This window comes from Anthonomus grandis, chromosome 18 (assembly GCF_022605725.1).
Source record: "Anthonomus grandis grandis chromosome 18, icAntGran1.3, whole genome shotgun sequence".
Lineage (NCBI taxonomy): Eukaryota > Metazoa > Arthropoda > Insecta > Coleoptera > Curculionidae > Anthonomus > Anthonomus grandis.
The window spans coordinates 7,302,220-7,324,085 of NC_065563.1; the positions used below are offsets into that span (position 1 = coordinate 7,302,220).

Below are 21,866 nucleotides of genomic sequence, written 5' to 3' on the forward strand. Positions count from 1 at the left end.
TAAGAGGTGTATGTACGTGTCCCCAATTTGAAAATAAGCGCTCAATTTGAGCAGAAGATGCCGGAATTTTAAGCAACTTAAGAGCCAAGGAGCCCAAGACTGGGCACTCCATCATAGCCATTCTCCAAAATACTAACGGCTTCGTTACGTTCTTCTTGTAAAGAATTTCGAATATACCTACAAAAAAGTTTATAAGTATTTATTTTATAAAAGTTATGGATATTCATTTACCTGATCTGATATTAAAAGAATCCCATTCCTCTATTCCCTTGTTGTTGAGATGTTTAAAAAGAAAAGAATTTATTTTTCCAGTGTGAGACGAGGATAATTTTGAATTGTCATATGTTGGATGAAAAAAGTATGCTGTCAATGCATAAACGTTTAATGCCATTTCTTGTCTGCTTTTTAGTTTTTCTGCAAAAGGTTCTGGTACCTCCAATGCGAGCCAAAGATTCACAGCATCTGCCAACGAAGTATCCCCGCTCTGACAGCTATTAATAAGATTACAAATTGGATTTTGTATATCTAAATTTCTTTGGACGTGATCAGCAAAGTTGTCATTGAATACTAATTCAGTAACTTTCGGCTTAATTTTTTTTATTGTAGCTGCTATAATTTTTTCCATGTAATCTAAATTTTCCAAAAAACTCTTAAACGCATTACGATATGAACACCAACGCGTCTCTACAGGAAGTTTAATTCTTCGACCTCCTTCATCTAAAATCATTTTTTCGAAGTCAGGTTGCTTGAACTCTTTAAGCACAAGAACAACATTTTCCAGCAATTTCTTGTCCAATATATTCTTTGCTAAAAGATTGCCTGTGTGACTGTTACAAGTACTGTGCCACAAACAATGTTTTAAGAGAGATCCCATTTTAACCATTGCACTAGCGTTATCAGAAACTACAGCGTACACATCAACATTATATTTTTCTTTAGCAATTTCTCTAGATTGTATAATTATCTCAGGAAGTTTCTCTGCAGTCTCTGATTCAGTCGTTAAATCCCAGGCATCAATAAAACCACTCTCTCCATCGGTCGAGTGTACCATTGTTACAACGGTCTTGGTGTTGCTAGATGAATTTTTCCAACCATCGCACAAAATGACCGAATCTGATTTAACCTCTTTGCGAGCACTATCAAGGCACTCTTTATAACATGTCTGCAATAGTGTTGTACTGAGTTTTTTACGGCCAGGTATGTGATCAAACGATCAATACGCAGGACGAATTGTCCTAATGAAGTTTTTGAATAAAGGTGATTCAACTACCCTAAAGGGTAGATTACATCCAAATATAAATTTAGCCAATGCTAGATCTATTTTTTCATCTTCGTTTTCTCTTAAAAGTACTCTCGGAGTTTAGTAGGATCTAAATTTATTGCATCATTAACAGATAAAGTTGATGAAGATTCTACATCAGAATCAGCTAGTTTGCTTTTTTTATTAGACATTACCAGTGTCGTTAACAAATTTCTTTTTGGGGGCTTTCGAATTATCCCCAAGTCATCTTCATTTGTTTTTTTTGCAAAATTTGTATTATTTTTAGAGTTAGGGAAACTTTCTTCGGTTACATCAGGAGCCGCGACTTCTTCTGTATTATTGGTACTATGTGAATCCGTTGAACCAACTGGAACAAGCGATCCATCTTCCGACACTAAGTAAGCCTCAACTTGAATACATTGACCATTTTTTGAATGTGCGCTCTAAATAAAATAAAAAATAGTAAATTTATGTAAGTGTGCAAGAAGGAATTCTTAAATAGAATCAATTCGATATCAAAAATGCGATATTATATTATTTATGCAATATATAAAACTTTTGAATTTTGTGTGTAATTAATTTATCAAAATATATTAATATAAGAACTGTCCCATTTTAAATAAATAAAAATTCATTGGTCACTGTTCTTGATTTTAATGTTTTTGTGAATTTAATTTTGTATAATAGTCATTGTTTATTACCATAGTCATATTCTTTAAATTTTTTCCACGTAAGAATTCCACCCTGTGTATGATTATTTATTAGTAAACTTACTGTACCACTACTTTCAGGTACAACAGGAAAATCATCATCATCTTCTAATTCTACTGTCGTTATTTCATTTTGGTTCATACCCTCAACCATATTACTACAAGCACTAGTACTACGACGGCGAACTTCCTTGCAAATATTTCTAAAATAATAAATAATAATATAAAAGTTCGTATTATCAAATGCTTAATCAAAAGTTGGACATTTTGATTTACCGATTTATTAAAGTTTTTTTAAAGATTAAAATAATTAATTGGTTATAAAAATATTGGGGAAAGAATCAATTTACTATACCATTTTACAAGATGTAGAAGGAGTGGATAAAATCTATTTTTTTATGTATTTATTATTTTAATAAATATTTCTATTGTGCAATTTCTGAAAAGTTTTACAAGGAAGTAAGAGGAGGAGAGGATAAAAGAAAAAAGAAGCTATAAAATAAAAATCTTATGTAGCTTACCTCTGTTATAAGATATTATGTAAAAAACCAATGCACGGGAAGGATGGGAATTATAAATGTACTGTAATTACCTGTGAGCTTGTAATCTTCTAGCCCCGGTATTTTTAATAATATTATCACAGAATCTACACTTTGCTGAATATTTCCCATTTTCTTTTATCAAATCAAATTTAAGTTCTTGAAAGTTCTTGTTGCACTTTCTTCCACTCATTTTATGTCACTTAATGAAATAAATCAATTAAAATATAATTTCTCTCATCGATTTACACAGAGGAGACGGGATACAGAACCCCTTACACTTCTGAGAGGACAGGAACTAATAAAAATAACCTAGATCTCCATTGTCGACATTGTTGACATTGTTGACATAGTTGACGTGTCGAGGTCGACAATCAAAGTCGACGCGTCGACGCCCATCACTGTTCATAACCTCAGAATCGCGAAGAGATCTTAATCGAAAAAGATCAAAAAATACAGCTGGCATTTTTACTACCGTTTTGTAATTAAAATTATAATATATATGTCTGTGCGATTTCTAGTACCATAATTATGTACATCTTCAAAAACTCTTAAAAAAAGTACCAAATTTTTGTACACACTAGTGCATAAAGAAAACGTCATAAAAATTTTTGACAAATTACAAGCTAAATGTCAAATTACTTTTTACGCAACCCAAACCTATTATCTATATATTCAAAATCTAAAGCAATATCTTAAAACTTTAATTCAATGGGATAGTTTGCACTGCTCTAAAGAAATCGACGAGAAACAAAATAGTTTTTAGACCAGCATTTTAAATATCTTAAAGAAACATGTGCCACTTAAAATTTTTTTAAATATCTCTCTGTTTTTGTTATTTTTTTTGTTAACCTATACATATATAAACAAATTTTTGGCATTTTTTCATATCATATAAAACATGATTTAATTTAAAATAAACTTAAAAGGAAAGTGTAAACTAAAACTGTGTTTCTATATATTTCCATGTGTAACGTATGAAAGCGGTTTCTTGTAATCGATAAACTGTGCTTTTTGCCGCATAAAATATTTTTAGTTATTATTTTTCTTGTAGTAATTATCATTAAATAAATAAATGCATTTGAATTAAAATTAAAAAAAAATTAATACACTTGTTGGCTTGATTCTCCATCTGCTCTTCTCCTTCAAATATCGTACAATCGGTCTAAAATGATCTTCCTTATCTGTAGGGATCATGATACTTCAGTCTGAACGAATTTACTTGCCCTCATTCCTATAATAAAACGCGTTTCAAAATTTCAGCGATTTTTTTCGTATCTAGCGCAAAGTAAACCGGCGTGGGAGGGCGACATTATCTTCGGCAAAAGTTAAAAAAAAAAGAAACCAAATAATAATAGCGTTAAAATTAACGGGGCAGACGAGGAGAAATAAACCGGCCTTGGTGCATTTGGCGACCTCAATTCGAAACGTTGCACTTTCAACGAATTTTTTACACGTAATTTGGCGGGCAGATGTATTTTGTTACATGGAGGTTGTCCCCCTTGTTAGACAGAGATGATGGTAGGTTTTAATTTACCGGGGCATACAAAACACGTTTCGTTTCTTCTTTTTCTATTGTAATATCCATACGTCCTAATTAAATAAATGCATAGCGTAAAAAAAGCAATGCAAAAATAACCGATTATATGTGATTTTTTTTTTTAAATTGATATTGCGTTCTAATTAGGTAAATATTTATCAGCCTTATTTCGTATTCACTAAATTTTTTTCAACTCCACTGCCGATCGCAATTAACGTCAAAAATATGGCAAATCTCCTTCAAACCATCAGGGTATTATGTCAAATTTATACCCATCAGAGACGTGATCATTATCAAACCCACTAACTATGCAGATGTGCATGAAGTGCTGAAAAACGTATTACGTACAACAAAGAGAAGAACCAAAAAATAAAAGAGAAAACGCATCAATTTTGGCCCAAATTACCGAGGGTTCGCGTGATACAAGATGGCCAGTGGTTGTGCCAAGATGTCAATAACCCCCTTTTCGAAGTTCGTTCTTGGAAGAATTGGGGAATTCTTAGAAAGAAACAAAAACACATCTGGTGGTGTGTTCAATTTGAAAATGATGATAGGGTCGGAAATAGAGTTTACCACGGGGCAATTTCGTTACGCCATTGTTAGATCCTCGGTACGTAAGAAGTACCGAGTAATTTTTTTAAACAAATCAGATTTTATTAATTTTTTACTGGTTGGAAAAAATAATGAATGAGCATGTGGATAAATTGGAAAATCCTACGTGGTAGCGTTATTGTGTAAACGTCACGTGATCAATCGATCTTATGGTAAATGAACAGTCATGTGACTTTTCCTTTAAAAGCACAAGATCCTCTCATAATTTAACAAGATGGCTGCGCAAGTTACCTAACGGAGAAATACAAGAATTTGTAATGACTTTTGTGTCAAACAAGTCTAAACTTTCCAATTTTTAGAAGGAAATCACAAATGAACCTATGAATCAAGTGGAAATTACTATTTTACTCTCAGGCAGTTGACATTTTAAAGAAAATTCAACTGCCTGTAAGAAATAAATGAACTGCCTTTTGAATGACCCCGATAACAAACATAGATATAGAGAAAAGGTAGATTGGACCAGGACCTGTGCGGATTGTCTAATAAACATCTGGTGTGCTCAATTTGAAGATTATGATAGGGTCGGAAATAGAGTTTACCACGGGGCAATTTCGTTACGCCATTGTTAGATCATGCGTTGTTACGTACCGAGGAATTTTTTAAAACAAATCAGATTTAATTAATTTTTTACTGGTTGGAAAAAATAATGAATGAGCATGTGGATAAATTGGAAAATCCTACGTGGTAGCGTTATTGTATAAACGTCACGTGATCAATCGATCTTATGGTAAATGAACAGTCATGTGACTCTTCCTTTAAAAGCACAAGATCCTCCCATAATTTGACAAGATGGCCGCCGCAAGTTACCTACCGGAGAAATACAAGAATTTGTAATGACTTTTGTGTCAAACAAGTTTAAACTTTCCAATTTTTTAGAAGGATATTACAAATGAACTTGTGAATCAAGTAGAAAATACTATTTTACTTTCAGGCAGTTGCCATTTTAAGAAAATTCAACTGCCTGGAAGAAATAAATGAACTGCCTTTTGAATAACTCTGATAACAAACGTGGAGCAGATTTTCCATATTCATTTTGTCCTTTTTTTCAAATTTTCAACCAAAGATGGCGTTGCAAACTATATACACTTTGCTACAGTATTATGCCACAAAAGACGTTCCAAATGCACTTTGTTCCATGCAAATTAAATAATGAAAATACCTTGGACTTTTTATATGGTATATGTCCATTACCAGTAGACAAACTAACAGAAGTTTGTCCTTGCACCGTGGACTTATTGCCATTTGTTTGTCGTTACACTTGGTGCGGTTAGAAGTGTTTATTTTGAGTACTTCGTTAAGTTATTTGTTTTTTACGGAATAAATTTAAAATAATGGATTTCCCTGTGACAGGGGATCATATAGTTGGTGATACGGATCGTGGTAGTAGAAAAAGGAAAAAAAATCTTACGTCTAAAGAGTGTAAAAGAAATGTCAGGTAAGTCTTACCTGTCCGGTACGCAGTCATTCGTATTTGCAAGCGGATCATGTTTTCGGGCAAATAGAAAAAGTTACACGATCCTACAGTACAATAAAAACACCTACAGAATATCATCCAAGAAGGGAGACGTTAGACAACTTGGTAAGGACTGGCTTGTTTACGATATAAAAACTGCGTTAACTTCTTTAAAGGAAATTGAAGGGATCAGTGCGGCCAAACGGATTATTATTAAGAGATCACAAAACAACAGCAATATTTTGCTTAAGACCGAGTTGTTCTACAGAAATGACGATCCATCCAAGCAATTTCAAACGTTATTAAGACCCGGAAAAAAGCTTTCGACTTTACAGCTACCTGTTGTAATGCTTCAAAATGATCCTAAAACAAAAAAACTCCAGAGCCTCTCAAAACTTTTGGTGGAACTATCAGGGGCAAATTGGATTAATAATGATCCTGAGTTAACATGGTTGCAACGTATTCTCTCTAATAACCATGAAGAAAATGAGAATCAAGTGAACCAAGATGAAACTGATGGTGATAATCCTAGCGAAGAAGGTGACATGCTATGATGACGACGGAGACCTCTATGACATTTAAAAATATTTTGTATATCAAAAATTAAATACTGATCTTATAAACCTACTTACGTTTTTTTTCATATCCTTGCTATACTTATTCATGCCGCTTTGTATAGACAAATAAAATGCAATTTGTCCAAGGTTGAGAAACTAAATGCAGTATGTCCTACAGTTTTTCAAAGTTTTTTAGGATATAATCAATACCAGATTGTCTGCATATAAGTACATCATTTGCATAATTTTTGATCAATTTTTCGGGTATATCATATTTTCGATAAATTTCTTGCCAGACACGTAGCAGTTTTTGCTTATTTGCCAAAATTATAAAAAATGGACAAAATGCATCTAGAAAGTCTGCTCTTCATTAACACAGAAATAGAGAAAAAGTAAATGTGCGGATTGTCTAATAAACATCTGGTGGTGTGTTCAATTTAAAAATGACGATAGGGTCGGAAATAGAGTTTACCACGGGACAATTTCGTTACGCCATTGTTAGGTCATGCGTTGTTACGTAACAAGGAATTTTTAATCAAATTTTAATAATTTTTTTCTTATTAAAAAAATAATGAATGAGCATGTAGACGAAATGGAAAATCCTATTTTACTTCCAGGCAGTCAACAAACGTGGTAACGTTATTGTATAAACGTCACGTGATCAATGGATCTTATAGTAAATGAACACTCAGGTGACCCTTCTGTTAAAAGCTCAAGATCCTCTCATAATTTAACAAGATGGCTGCGCAAGTTACCTACCGGAGAAATACAAGAATTTGTAATGACTTTTGTGTCAAACAAGTATAAACTTACCAATTTTTTAGAAGGATATTACGAATGAACTTGTGAATCAAGCGGAAAATACTATTTTACTTTCAGGCAGTTGACATTTTAAGAAAATTCAACTGCCTGTAAGAAATAAATGAATTGCCTTTTGAATGACCCAGATAACAAAGATAGACAAAGAGAAAAGGTAAATTGGACCAAAACCTGCGCCGATTGTCTAATAAACATTTGGTGGAGTGTTCAATTTGAAAATCAGGATAAGGTCGGAAGTAGAATTTACCACGGGGCAATTTCGTTACGCCATTGTTAGATCATGCGTTGTTACGTACTGAGGAATTTCTTAAAACAAATCAGATTTTATTATTTTTTTCCTCATTGGAAAAATTAATGAATGAGCATGTGGATGAAATGGAAAATAGTGAAAAAGTGGTAACGTTATTGTATAAACGTCACGTGATCAATCGATCTAACGGTAAATGAACAGTCATGTGACTCTTCTGTTAAAAGCTCCAGATCCTCCCATAATTTGACAAGATGGCCGCCGCAAGTTATTTACCGGAGAAATACAAGAATTTGTAATGACTTTTGTGTCAAACAAGTCTAAACTTTCCAATTTTTTAAAAGGAAATTACAAATGAATCCTATGAATCAAGTGGAAAATACTATTTTACTTTCAGGCAGTTGCCATTTTAAGAAAATTCAACTGCCTGTAAGAAATAAATGAACTGCCTTTTGAACGACCCTGATAACAAACATAGACACAGAGAAAAGGTAAATTGGACCAACACCTGTACTGATTGTCTAATAACCATGGTCGCCATTTGTATGAACTAGTGCTGGGACATCGCAATGAAACATCGATGTTGACATCAAAAGGTAACCTCGGTGCCTTAAAGACATCGGTGTTTTCCTACTGGATGTCAGGAAAACAGCGAAGACCGACTTAATCAAAATTAAATAAATAAACACTTCACTTAAAAATTGAAACTTAGTCTGGGTCTGGAGAGTGCGTGATGGCAAAAACATCGATAAGCATCGCGCAGCATTAGTATGATCTTCTTTCGCGAGAATATAGCTGCATTGCGTGCGTTTTTCCTGTCATATATAAATTTAAAAAAATATAAGAAAAAACTAACATATACCCAATACAAAAAAATATATTGAAATTTCGATTTGTAAACAGAAAGAACAAAATAAATAACCTCAACTGCTCGAATTCAAAACAAACAAAATTAATTGCCAAAAACAGCTGATCAGCCGTAACAGAAGGGAAAGACCTTAAGACTGTGGCTGTTGCGGCGAGCAAATAAGCACACGATTTAGTTTAAACTATTTATTAACACTAAACTACATAAAACTTAAACTCATTAGTGTAATGTAATTACAAACTACATTCGAAACGAATCGAAAATCGCGTCGAGATCGTTGTCGTTTTCTCCTTGCCAAGACCCTCCTTTTTCTCTTCGTTTCTGACGTTGACGGTCATCAGCTGATGCCAGTGTTGCCAGTTGTCTGGGGCGGAGTGTTGCTACACCTCTGTCCGCCACAGGGCTCCCCCCCAGTGAGTAACCCGCAGTTGGTTGCGAGTGGTTTTGCTGACATACGTTAAGCTGCAAACGGTTGGCGTATGAATGTTCTTCCAACAACCTATGGGACGCTGGGACATAAGCTGGTTTGAGACGGTTTATAGAAACGCGCTGAGGTACATTCTGGACATCTATTGTCAGGAACTTGTCATGTCTGTCCAAAACTCTAAATGGGCCACTATACGGGGGTGTTAGCGGCGGCTTCACTTTGTCAGTCCGTATGAAAACATGTGTTGTAGTTTTCAGATCTGGATGGACATAGGCAGTGCGGTTGGAGTGGTTGCTTGTTGGTACTGGTCGTAGAGCTCCGATGGTCTCACGAAGCCGTTGAACAAATCTGTGCTCATCGGGTGGAGTAGCGCTTGGCACTAGTAGCTGTCCGGGGAGACGAACTGGCGTACCATATACCAACTCCGAGGCGGTACAGGAGATATCTGGCTTGAAGGTGTTGCGGAGGCTCAGCATGACCAAGGGTAGGGCCTCAGTCCACGATACTGCATCCGCGGCGATAAGAGTGGCTTTAAGAGTTCGATAAAACGTTCAATACAACCATTGGATTGTGGATGGTAGGCCGTTGTTTTGATATGCTGGACTCCTAATGCCGTATTAAGCTGTCGGAATAATTAGCTCTCGAACTGTCTGCCTCGATCGGTAGTTATGGTAGCGGGCACACCAAAACGAGATATCCATCCTTCTAGAAGTTTTGTTGTCACTGTTTCTGCGCTGATCTCTTTGATAGGGAAGGCTTCAGGCCACCTTGTGAAACGGTCAATGATTGTAAGCAAGTATCGGAAATCTTGGCTAGGTGGGAGTGGTCCTACAATGTCGATGTGGATGTGGGCAAATCGATCATCAGGCATTCCTAGTTCCGCCACCGGTGTAACGGAGTGGCGTCCAACTTTGGCACGCTGTCTAGGTCGTTCTGCCTCTTCTTTTGGTTGGATAAGAGCTCCGTTAGTGGCATAAGCTCGGTTGCTGCACCTGGTAACCAACGCCGATAGAAATTGACCATTCCCAGAAAGCGACGTAGTTGTCGGTAAGTATTGGGCTGTGGAAAGTCGTGGATAGCGCTGACTTTGGTCGGCAGTGGCCGAACACCAGTTGAGGAGACTGTAACTCCTAAAAAATTGGCCTCGTGATAACAAGCAACTCACAGAGAAACAAACTAGATCCTCCCAAAATTTGACAAGATGGCCGCCGAAGGTTACATACCGATAAATTACAAAAGTTTTGATATTCTTTCTTACTAGCAGGTTTAATCAATTTCAATTGCGTGAAGGAAATAATGAATATGTGAATCAAGTGGAAAATATTATTTCACTTTCAAGAAGTTGAATATAAAAAAAAATCAACTGCCTGTAAGAAATAAACGAATTGCCTTTTATTTACTTCATAAAGGACAGTTTGATAGTCCATAAGTAAACCAGCAGTCACGTGATCCTTTTGTCGAAATTTAAGCTTCTCCCTTAATTTGACCTGCGATCCAAGATGGCCGGCAACCTTTACATACCAGGAAAATACCAAAAGGTCTATCATTAATGATCATCTAGATCAAGTGGAAAATACTATTTTGTTTTCATATAGCTAAAAAGAAATAAATCAACTGCTTTTTGAATTACCCTAATATTATACAAGTCGAAGACACAAGCCTTTTACCAAAATAAAATTACATATCAGGGAAACACAGTAAGTTCTAATGTTCTTTCTTTGAAATATATACAATTTTCAAGTCCTTGGAGGAAATAATGCATGAATGTGTAAACCAAGTGGAAATTACAATTTTACTCCCAGGCAGTTGAAAATTTAAAAATAAATCCAATTTCCTGTAAAAAATAATTGAAGTACCTATTGATTTAATTTCAATTCAATTTCAATTTCACCTATTGATTAACTCGGTTATATAAACAAGCCAAAATTACGCCTCTTGTATGCAATACACACCACATGATCGATCGTTCAATAGCACACCAACAGTCACGTGATTTTTTCTTTGAAATCTAAGCTCCTCCCACAATTTAATGTTTTTATTCAAGATGACCACCAAACTTTACATACCATGGTAATACAAAAAGATGATTTTTTTTCTTCCAAGTAGGCTTCATAATTTTCAACTCCTCTGAAGATGAATGTGCAACCAACTGGAACATACTATTTTATCACCTTTATTTACTTAATAAATGTCACATGTTCGTGGTCCTGCCAGCGATGTCACGTCTTACTTTTCTCGAAATTTAAGCTCCTTCCATAAATTGACGTGCGGTCCAAGATGGCGGCCAAACCTTTTCGGGGAAGTACCAAAATGTTTATTTTATTTCATATTTTTCAATTCATTGGAAGAAATCATGATGGTCCTGTAGATCAAGTGGAAAATACAATTTTATTTTCAAGAAATAAAAAAAAAATCAACGGCCTTCTGAATTACCATGGAGTCATACAAACCCATGCCACGCCTCTTGCTTATTCTTTAATACTCAGGTGAATTAGTGGTAAAGAAAATACCCAATGGTAAACCAATAGTCTTGTAGTTATTTATATACGAGTAGAAGTATCTTTTAATTAACCCTGGCTTACCAAATAAGCCGAAGCCATGCCTCGACTAATGGTAAATCACTAGTAAGGTGATTATTTTGTTAAACTGTAAACTACTCCCACAATCTGATGTTTCTATTGAAGATGGCCACCGAAGGTTACATACCGGGAAAAACTGATCAGTTGTTAAACTCCTTAGAAGCAATAATGCATGAAGGTGTAAACGCAATTGAAAAGTTGAAAAAGCAAATTCAAATTTGAAAAATTCAATGAAGTGAAAAAAAAGTGAATCTTTTGATTAACCCCCGCTTAACAAACAAGCTGAAGCCCCACCCATTCTATGCAATAAACGTCACGTGGTCTCTCAAATAATGGCAAATCAACATCCACGTGACTCTTTTGCTTCTTCAACTTCTTGGACGAAATCATGAAAAATTAAATGTGTTAACCAAGTAGAAAATACTACTTTACTCCCAGGCAGTTAAAAATTTTAAAAATATTAGCTGCCTAAAAAAATTAATGAAGCATCTTAAGTATCTTTTGATTAACCCCAGTTTAATAAGCAAACCAAAGACCCTCGCATGCAATATACCTCACGTGGTCCCTCATCTAATCGTAAACCAACAGTCAGGTGACTCTTCTATCAGGACTTTAGCTCCTCCCAAATTTGACGTTCCTATTTAAGATTGCCGCCGAAAATTACATACCTAGGACATTCAATAAATTTTAATGTTCTTTCTTTCAAGTAGTTCTAACCCATTTGACCCTGAAACTATATTTTTCCGAATTTGTATATTTTTTTCTTAAAAACGGTCAATAGAAGGTCCCATAAGTCGAGAAAAAATCATGAATTTTTTTTCAATTTCCAGTTTTGGAAAAACGGCGGTCCTTTTAAAAGGACGGTAGGATAAAGGGCTACTATTAGAAAAATAAGTAAAGACTTAAAAATATGTTTATATATCTTACAAAATGCTTAGCAAAATACTTAAAACTTAAACTTAAAAACTAATTTGTATGATAGTCCACAAAACAGTTTTTTGGGTGACCAACTTCACATTTTTGGCACACAAAATTTGCTTTTTTGTGGCACACAGCACATTTCCGCTGACTTTCGTGATATGTAACTAAATGATCTAGTCTATCGTAACGTGAGAATTGGAATGCAGTTTTTGGCAATTTCGAAGGTCCTCTCTTAGTTGTTGTCCTGTACGTTTCGAGCAGCTGTGTCCCTAGGTCCCTTCTAAACTGCAGTTGGTCAAGAGTACCACCATTATTCCTATGGAGTTGCCTCGAAAAAACGAGAAGGTCATCTAAATAATCACAAAATTCCGCGTATGAATCCCCTGTTACTTTTGAAATCGCTCTTGAAAAAGACCCTACGACAAATACCAAAAGGTAAGACATGAAACACGTAGGTTTTATTTCCTACTAAAAACCAAGTATATTTTTTACTAATTTCAGATAAAGGAATTTGCCAATAACCCGCCGATAAATCCAAACAAGTTTTACATTTCGCGCCAGAAAACTATTTTAAAATTTCATCTATAGGACGCGGCATTTCATGATCCTTCACCATACGTGTATTCAAATGACGAGCATCCAAGCATACTCGGACATTCCCGTCAGATTTGACTGTACACAGCAGCGGACTCACGTAAGGGGTAGCGGCCCTCTCAATGATACCCCAGCTTACCATTTGACCTCTAACCACCTGATAAACCAAACCTCTTTCCACAATTTGACGTGCGATCCAAGGTGGTTGCCAATGCTTACATACTGGGGGAATACCATTGATAGTCCCATTCTCTTTAAAATTCGTGGAAGACTTAAGGTATTCTTAGAAAGAAACATCTGGTGGTGTTGAATGTAAAAATGATAGGGTCGACAATAGAGTTTACCACATAGCGATTTCGTTAGGCCATTGTTAGATGATGGGTTAATAGGCGGTTGCAAAAGGAAGGGGTCTCTCTATTACATATAATAATCGCGTGATAGAATGATGACATTTTACGTGGAAAATATTAAAATTATATGGTGCTTTAAACCGCACATTTTACTACCGAAATTCGCATTCTGATATTAATCTGAACGACCATTTGGAAAAAAAAATGTCATAAACTTTACGACCTTCTTAGAAACACCATAAACCAAAACATAATTCATTCCACTGGCGTATAAATGGTTGTTTTTTCAGGGGTCGACAGAAACCCATATGGATCTGAGCTACGAAGCGGTGGAAATCTGCGAAGAGGTGTCATCCGTATCCAATAATCGATCCAGTAATGTCAATGGGAGCATCATAACTATGACCTTGACTAATAGTCATTTGATTGTTGAAACCGAAGAGAGAAATGTAAGTAGATTTATTTATATAGATAAATTCTCGTTACAAATAAATCCTATGCCACATCCCTTGTGACAGATGTCACATGATCGAGGTGGCTGTCATATATATGGACACGTGACATGTAAGGGCAATTATTTTTGCTTTTCCAGGCATGGATGAAATAATATCTTCCAGAAAGTTCTCTCTTTCTTTGATATTTTTAACTGCCTAAAAAGCTACACTAAGTGAATAATCTTTATAGCAAATACGTTTTGGCCACGCCCTTTGTTAATTTGACGAAATTCCAAAGGTTTGCTTCCTTCCAGGCAGTTGAAAATCTAATTTTAAGTAATTTTTAATTGTCAGGAAAATTAAATGAAGTTCCTTTCTTATTACAACTTTATTTACTTTTTGCAAACCAACCGAAGCCGAATTTCTCGTTACATGAAGGTCATGTAATCGATAGTCTAATGGTAAAACCAAAGGTCACGTAAAACTTAACCTTTTTGCACAATTTAACGTGATGGTCCAAGATGGTTAGGTCCTCGATGTTACATATCGGGGAAATACAAGAAGATGACTTTATTTGAATAATATTATTTATTTATTCTTAAAATATATAACATTTTAAACCTTTTGATTACCCCTGGTAATAGATAAACCGGAGCCACGCCTCTTGAGAGTCACGTGATCGATCATGTAGATAATGAACCAAAAAATACCTCTTTCAAAATTAAGCCTCTCCCACAATGTGACGTGGCGATCTAATATGGCCGCCGGAGTTTTAATATATTTTCGACAGTTTTAATAATTTTTAACTGCTTCGACGAAATAATAAATTAGATTTATCATAATTAGATTCAGGTGTTTTAATTAACGTAAACCTTAACAGTGATATTCCAATAAAAGTGCTAGCATAGTTTTTGAAATATCTTGCTTAGAATTAGATTTTTGGTGCGAAAGTTTTCTTAAGCTAATTTTTTAAAACATTTAAAACGAACCTCAAGAGGCCCTCAATCTTCTCAATCTTCCTAGAAAAATTGAGTGAAAATCTTAAAGGGTTCTTGTTTGAGACTCAAGAGTCTATTTCTCATCATTTTTTAAGTTTTAAATTATACACTGAGGTTTTTACACTTTGTTTTGGATTAATTTTTGCTCGTAAAAGTAAAAATTCCTGGTATGTGAGAATGTTTTTATTTTGTTAATACACTTTTTGTGTAATATAGTTTTTAGTCGCATATTTTAATATATTTCCGTTGAGTACCAGGGTGTGTATTTGAATGTTTGGGGATTTGCTTAGGGACCCAGTTGACCCAATGCTTGTGCAATAAGTCTTGATATAATCTATTTATGTTTGTCTTCTTAAAAAAGAGATTTTACATTCGACAAGGCAGTTGAAAATTAAAAGAAAACTCAACTATTTATAAGAAATAAAGAATTAGCCTTTTGACTACCTCTGGTTCCAAATAAATCAAAGCCACGCTTCTTAAGTGTCACGTGATTGATCATCTATTAACAAACCAACGGTCATATGATGCTTTCGTCAACACTTAAGCCCCTCCCACAATATGACGTGGCGACCCAAGATGGCTGCTAAATCTTATATACCTGAGAAGTATAATAAGTTCCCACTTTTAATAATCATTTTTGTTATTATAGGACATAGACAAAGACAGTATATAATAATTTATATATTATACATTATAAAATAATTTTTGCTCGTAAAAGTAAAAACTCTTGATATGTGAGAATGTCTTTATTTTGTTTATACTTTTTGTGTAATATATTTTTTTAGTCGCATGTTTTTTATATTTCCGTTTAGTACCAGGGTCGGTACTTGAATGTTTGGGGATTTGCTTGGGGGCCAATCCCTGTGCAATAACTCTTGATATAGCCAATTTATGTTTGTCTTCTTAAAAAGGAGATTTTACATTCGACAAGACAGTTGAAAATTAAAAGAAAACTCAACTATTTATAAGAAATAAAGAATTAGCCTTTTGACTTCCTCTGGTTCCAAATAAATCGGAGCCACGCTTCTTAAGTGTCACGTGATTGATCATCTATTAACAAACCAAAACACTTAAGCCCCTTTCATAAAGTGACGTGGCGACACAAGATGGCCGCTAAATCTTATATACCTGGGAAGTATAATAAGTTCCCACTTTTAATAATAATTTTTTTAATTATAGGACATAGAAGAAGACAGTAGAGAAACAACGATGCGTTACTCTCCAGGGGCAAGAGGAGTGTTCGTGGTAGAAGTACAGCAGGGTAAATTGCATAGAATTTAACTCTAACAACCATTAATTGAAATTTCTATGATTTTCAGGTATACGCAGAAGTCCTGGATCAGGAGGTCCCGCCTCGATCGTAGAACCCGAGAGATCGATGTCGCTTAGCGATCAATGCGCCCTCGTCCATAACCCACCACCTGAAAAGTAAATAACACATTTTTCTTTCTATTATAAGGTGGTACTTAATATGTTTTGCCATCGGTTACGTTAATTATCGCCACCGGCAGCATAATGATTTGCTTATGGCATTTCAGCACTTTCTTTTTTTACACGATTGTAGGTTTGGCAATGAAGAAACGGGGGAAGAATGCGATTATGGCGAGAATTACGTCGACACCGCTTCGCCGACCGAGGAAACGATTAAAACAAGTAAGAGAAATATTTACGAAGTCACTTATTTTAGTTATGTATTATTCAGTTTGATATTAAATCAAAAAAGGAGGTGTGACATTCACAAATTCAACGTTAGGATGTAGGTAGAATAAAGAGTATTTTTCTGTTTTTTTCTGCTTCTTACCTAAATGGGTAGACTAGAAACTAGAAGCATTATTTTATCCGAAAGGTTTTCTATAATACATGGAAATGAGTGAAAACTAGAGCTTTTCACGTGTTTTTCGCCTCTACGAAATTTAATTTCCCTGTACAATGCTTTTATTAATTTTTCTAAGTAATTGAGAAACTACAGGCGTAAGAATCATTTATTTTTTTTAATTCATTCAGTACAATTTCTGTGATGCACTAAGTCACTGAATACTCCGGGAATGAATTTTATTAAGAAAAAAACAAATCCAAAAAACATTCACAAAAAAGAAAGAAAATTTTATTAGTGATTTAAAGGTATCTGACTTCTGTTTTTCAGGAATTTGAAAATATTAGTCAACTGCCTGGAAAGCGAAAAATGTAAACTGCTTCAACATGTTTTATTGTAATTTTAATTGCCAGTAAATGATGACTATTTATAGTTTGCCAGGCATTTGAAGTTATTGGTCAAATTCTTGGCAAAACTTTTCTAGGCGGTCGTTCAATAGCTTTAGCTGCCTGCAAGAACAGAAAATAATTTTCGGGATTTTAAAAGGCTTGACCCTAACATTAACAGCAATGAATGGTGATTTTTTCCCAGGCAGTTAACCAATAACTTGAACTGCTTGAAAAACAAGAAAATTTTATCAACTTTAAAAAGTTTAAGCCTGACTTTAGCTGCCTAGAAATAAGGACTTTACGTCTGTTTTCTAAGCAATTATTTTAAACAACTGGACAAGCAAAAAATGTTATCAGCTTTAATAATTTGAACGCTGACTTTAACTCCTTAGAAATTACGACTTTACGTCTGTTTTTAAACAATTTACCTATATCTTTAAATGCTTGGTATAACATAGAGAATTTTATACATTTTAAAAGACGTGAACCTGACTTTAATAGCCAATTAATGGTGATTTTTTCCAGGCAATGGACTCGACTTAAAAAAGTTTAAGTCTGTCTTTAACTGCTTGGAAATGACAGTTTTGTTTCTCGAAATATTAAAGAGTCTTTAATAGCCTACAAAATCAGTAGATTTGACCTGCTTTAAAAGAGATAAGCTTAATTTTAATTACCTGGAAATGACAATTTTATGCCTGTTTTTCAGACAGTTGACAAGTATTTAAAAGTGCGTGGAAACACGAAAAATTTAATATGCTTTAAAAGCTTTAAGCCCGACTTTAACTACGTGAAAATAGCTTCAATACCTAAAAATATATTAAAGATTTAAACTTCAAGTGTCTGAAACAAAAAAACAGACAATTTTTATCGACTTTAAAAATTATAAGTCAGAGTTTAACTGCCAGAAAATGATGTCTGGTAACACAGAAAATTTTATTTGTCTTAAAGGGGTTTGAACTACCTCGAGATGTCTTCCAAAAGTTAAAAATAATAGAGAGTCTTTAACTAAGTTAAGCTAAGTTAAGATTTTACTAGCTTTAGGCCCGACTTTAGCTGTTTATAAATGAAATTTTTTGCTGTTTTCCAGGCAGTAGACGGTTACAAGTACCTGGAAAACGGAAAAAATTTAATCTGCTTTAACATGTTTTATTGAGATTTTAATTGCCAGTAAATAATTACTTTATTTGCAGTTTTCCAGGCATTTGAAGTTGTTGGTCCAATGACTGGAAAAACGGAAAATTTTATTGACTTTATAGATTGTAGGCCTGACTTTAACTGCCTGAAAATTACGATTTTATTTTTTTTTCAATCAAGAAAATTTTACTTGCTTTAACATGTTTTATTATGACTTTAATCTCCAGTTAATGATTAGGTTATTTGAGTTTTTTCAGGCAGTTTTCCATGAACGTTAACTGTCTAGAAAAGCAGAGAATTTTATCGATTTTAAAAAGCGTAAGCCTGACTGTAACTGAATATAAATGACGCCAAAGCAATGCATACAAATAGATACTTAACGTACTAATATAACATCATCAAACATCCATACTGGTGAAATTACTGGTTTAGGACATTTCTGTTTTTTCATATAAAAAGTTTAAATTTAACTTTAACTTAAGTTTTCAAGGCAATGGTCCAATAACTTCAATTGCAAAAAAATTTATAGATTTAAACAAGTTTAAGCGTGACTTTAACTAGAAATGATGGTATTTTTGTTTTTAAGACAAACTGGAATTATCTGCTTAACAATTATTCAGTTGCCAGTAAATGCCAGTTTATATGCGTTTTTCCAGGCATTTGAAGTGGTATGTTATTTGTATGGAAAAGTAATTATTTTATCGATTTTAAAAAGGTTAAAGCTGACTATAATACTTGCCAATAGATGGTAATGTAAGCCCGACTTACTGCCTGGAAATTGAAACTTCGTTTATGTTTTAACAAAGAAAATTTGATTTTTAAAGGCATACGACTTCCTTTAACTGCCTAAAAATGTAATTTACCATGGTTTTGTTGCTACTTTAACTGCCAGTAAATGATTTTTGTGTTTTTTGAGGCAGTTGCTCAAAAACTTCAACGGCCTGGAATAACAGAAAACATTATCGACTTTAAAAAATTTGGAAAAAAAAAGTCAGACCTTAACTACCTGGAAATTACGATTTTATTTCTGCTCTCCAGGCAATCGACTAATAACTCATTGGAAGCACGAGATATTTAGCTATTAATAATAATAATAATAATAAGCTTTATTTCCAATAGGTTACATATAGCCAGTTAGAGGAAAATCAATTAAATATATAAATGTACAAGTACCAATGCATGAACTGTATTAGATTCATGCAACTAAACTATAAAAGAATTGCTATATAATAAAAAAAAGTAGTGAGTTTGAGAAAATAAATAATAAAAAATCAACACTAAATTAGGATAATAATCAAGAATTAATTTAAATCAAAAGAGAAAGAAAAAAAATGAGTAAATAAATGTATTCAAACTGAAAACTAAATAACCTAGCCTCCCCCACCGACCATACGCAGGTGACTCAAAATAAGTGCCAAATTGTCATGGTGAATGTCACAAGAATCAGCAATAGTGTTAAAGTTTTGACACATAAAGTAAATAGGACTCTGGTACAGAATGTTGGACCTGGCTGTGTCCAAGTTAAAAGCTGGACACTGTCTAGATCCTGGTCGTGGTACATGAAAGCAAATCCTTTGCAAAAGGAATGGGCAGTCAATTTTATGGTTAAGTAAATTAAACAAGAATTTCACCGAATGCATTTCTCTCCTCTTCGCAAGTGACCGTTCGGTATATCTAGAGAGCAGCAGGTTATGGTCAAAACCCTTGGAGGATAGACTTCATCATCCTTAAATGCCAAACATTTAAAGAATCGCCGTTGGACTGATTCTAATAGGTGAATGTGCTGGTTGTAAATGGGAGACCAAATGAGGGAGCTGTAGTCCAGCCTGGGTCTAACAAATGCATAGTAGAGAGTTTTGGCAGTGGCAGTGTTCGAAAAAAGTTTGCAATTTCTAATAATAAAGCCCAGCATGCGAGTAGCTCTAGAAACAGTATCTTCGATGTGAGGGATAAAAGAAAATTTTTGGTCAAAGGTGACTCCAAGATCCTTAAAACAGGTAGACCTTGCCAGAGACTCTCCATTAACTGAGTAATTAAAGACAACTGGACTTTTGATTCGAAAGTAGCTGGCCACATTACACTTGAAAACATTAAGGTTAAGCCGGTTCAAAGTGCACCAATGGTGTACAGTATTGATGTTTTCTTGCAGTTGACCACAATCTGATATAGGGTCAATCCTATGGAAAAGCTTTAGGTCATCAGCATATGCTAACCGAGAGCAATTGAGGGTGCAGATCAAGTCATTAGCGAAAACGTTAAAGAGAAGAGGGCCCAAGTTAGAGACCTTAGGAACTCCAGAAGTGGGTGAAAAACAAGAAGATCTAAAGACTTCGACCACTACAAACTGAGAGCGGTCAACTAAATAGGAGTTAAGGAGCTTTATCAAGCGATCGGAGAATCCAAACTGGCGTTCAAGCTTATTTAATAGGATGAAGTGGTCAATCTGGTCAAAAGCCTTTTGAAAGTATGTGTAGATAACATCGAATTGACCTCTATCAATATCAAAGTGCTTCGCACACATACTGAGAGAAGAATGCTAGGTTTGTAGTACATGAGCGGCCAGAAACAAAGAGCCATGTTGATCGTTGGCCAGCATGGACTTAACCTTGGGAAAAATTAATTTATAAAGAGCCAACTCGAATAACTTTGAGAAATTGCACAGAATGGATATAGGGCGGTAATTCTCTATTGTTCTAGCATCGCCCTTTTTAAAGATAGGGTAAACTTTGGCTTGCTTCCAGATGTTGGGAAAAATACCTGTGTTAAGGATCAGATTAAAAATGTGGAGCAGAGGGTCTGTAAGTGCAACAGAGCAGTCCTTAGCTAAAAAACTAGGAATTAGATCTGGGCCAGAGGTCATTTTGCTTTTGAGACAACTTGCTCGCCATTATAATGTCGGTAGCCGCGAGCGCGACGACGTCTATGCAAGTTAAGGGAGGTTTAGAGACGACAGGATGATCGCTGGGAAGTGAGTTCGTGTATACACTCCTGAAATAATCTCCAAAAGTGGACACAATGCTGTCAGGCGTATTGTATGATTGGTTAGAAAGCTTCATTGAGCCGGGGATTTAAGACTGATTACGTTTGCTTCAAATAAAAGATCAAAATTCACTCGGATCGGAGGTTATTTTGTTCTCAATACTATGGATATACATTTTGTAGGCTTGTGCAGTTAGAGCTTTAATTGTCTTGCGCAGAGACCTAAATATCTCTAGATGATGATTAGACTTGGAAATCTTAAAATAACGAAATGCTTTTTCCTTTTTATATATATTACGAATTGTGTCCCCCGAAAACCAGGAAGGGAAACGTCTTTTACGTTTTACCTTGAAGGGTACCGCTCTAGAGAAAGTGTTGTTCAGTATATCATAAAGAACATCACATGCAGAGTTGACGTCCTGCTGCACCATGACAGGCGACCAATCAGTATCTAGCAGCAGCTGATACAAAAGCGGAAAGTTAGCCTTTCTAAAATTAAATTCCTTTATTTCAGCTTTATAAAAGGGTAGGTTATTGAGAGAGATAAGGCCTGCATGGAATTCAAATGACAGAGAAGGATGGTAGGTATCCTTCGGGGCAAGAGATGCACCGCTGTTAAATACAGAGATATTAAAGCTTGCG

The 21,866-nt window shown here is 34.8% G+C and overlaps 1 protein-coding gene across 3 annotated transcripts in view; it reads left to right on the forward strand.

The window, feature by feature from the left end:
* The window catches only part of LOC126746759 (uncharacterized), a 143,225-nt gene that overhangs the window by 106,355 nt on the left and 15,004 nt on the right, over window positions 1-21,866 (forward strand). For all 3 annotated transcript variants that reach the window (XR_007663978.1, XM_050455095.1, XM_050455094.1), the window contains exons 5-8: window positions 13,768-13,926; window positions 16,089-16,170; window positions 16,229-16,337; window positions 16,474-16,562. Coding sequence is in view for 2 of the 3 variants with exons in the window: in XM_050455095.1 (XP_050311052.1) it covers window positions 13,768-13,926; window positions 16,089-16,170; window positions 16,229-16,337; window positions 16,474-16,562 (439 nt within the window). In the remaining variant the exon portion in view is untranslated. The remainder of the gene's footprint in view (window positions 1-13,767; window positions 13,927-16,088; window positions 16,171-16,228; window positions 16,338-16,473; window positions 16,563-21,866) is intronic.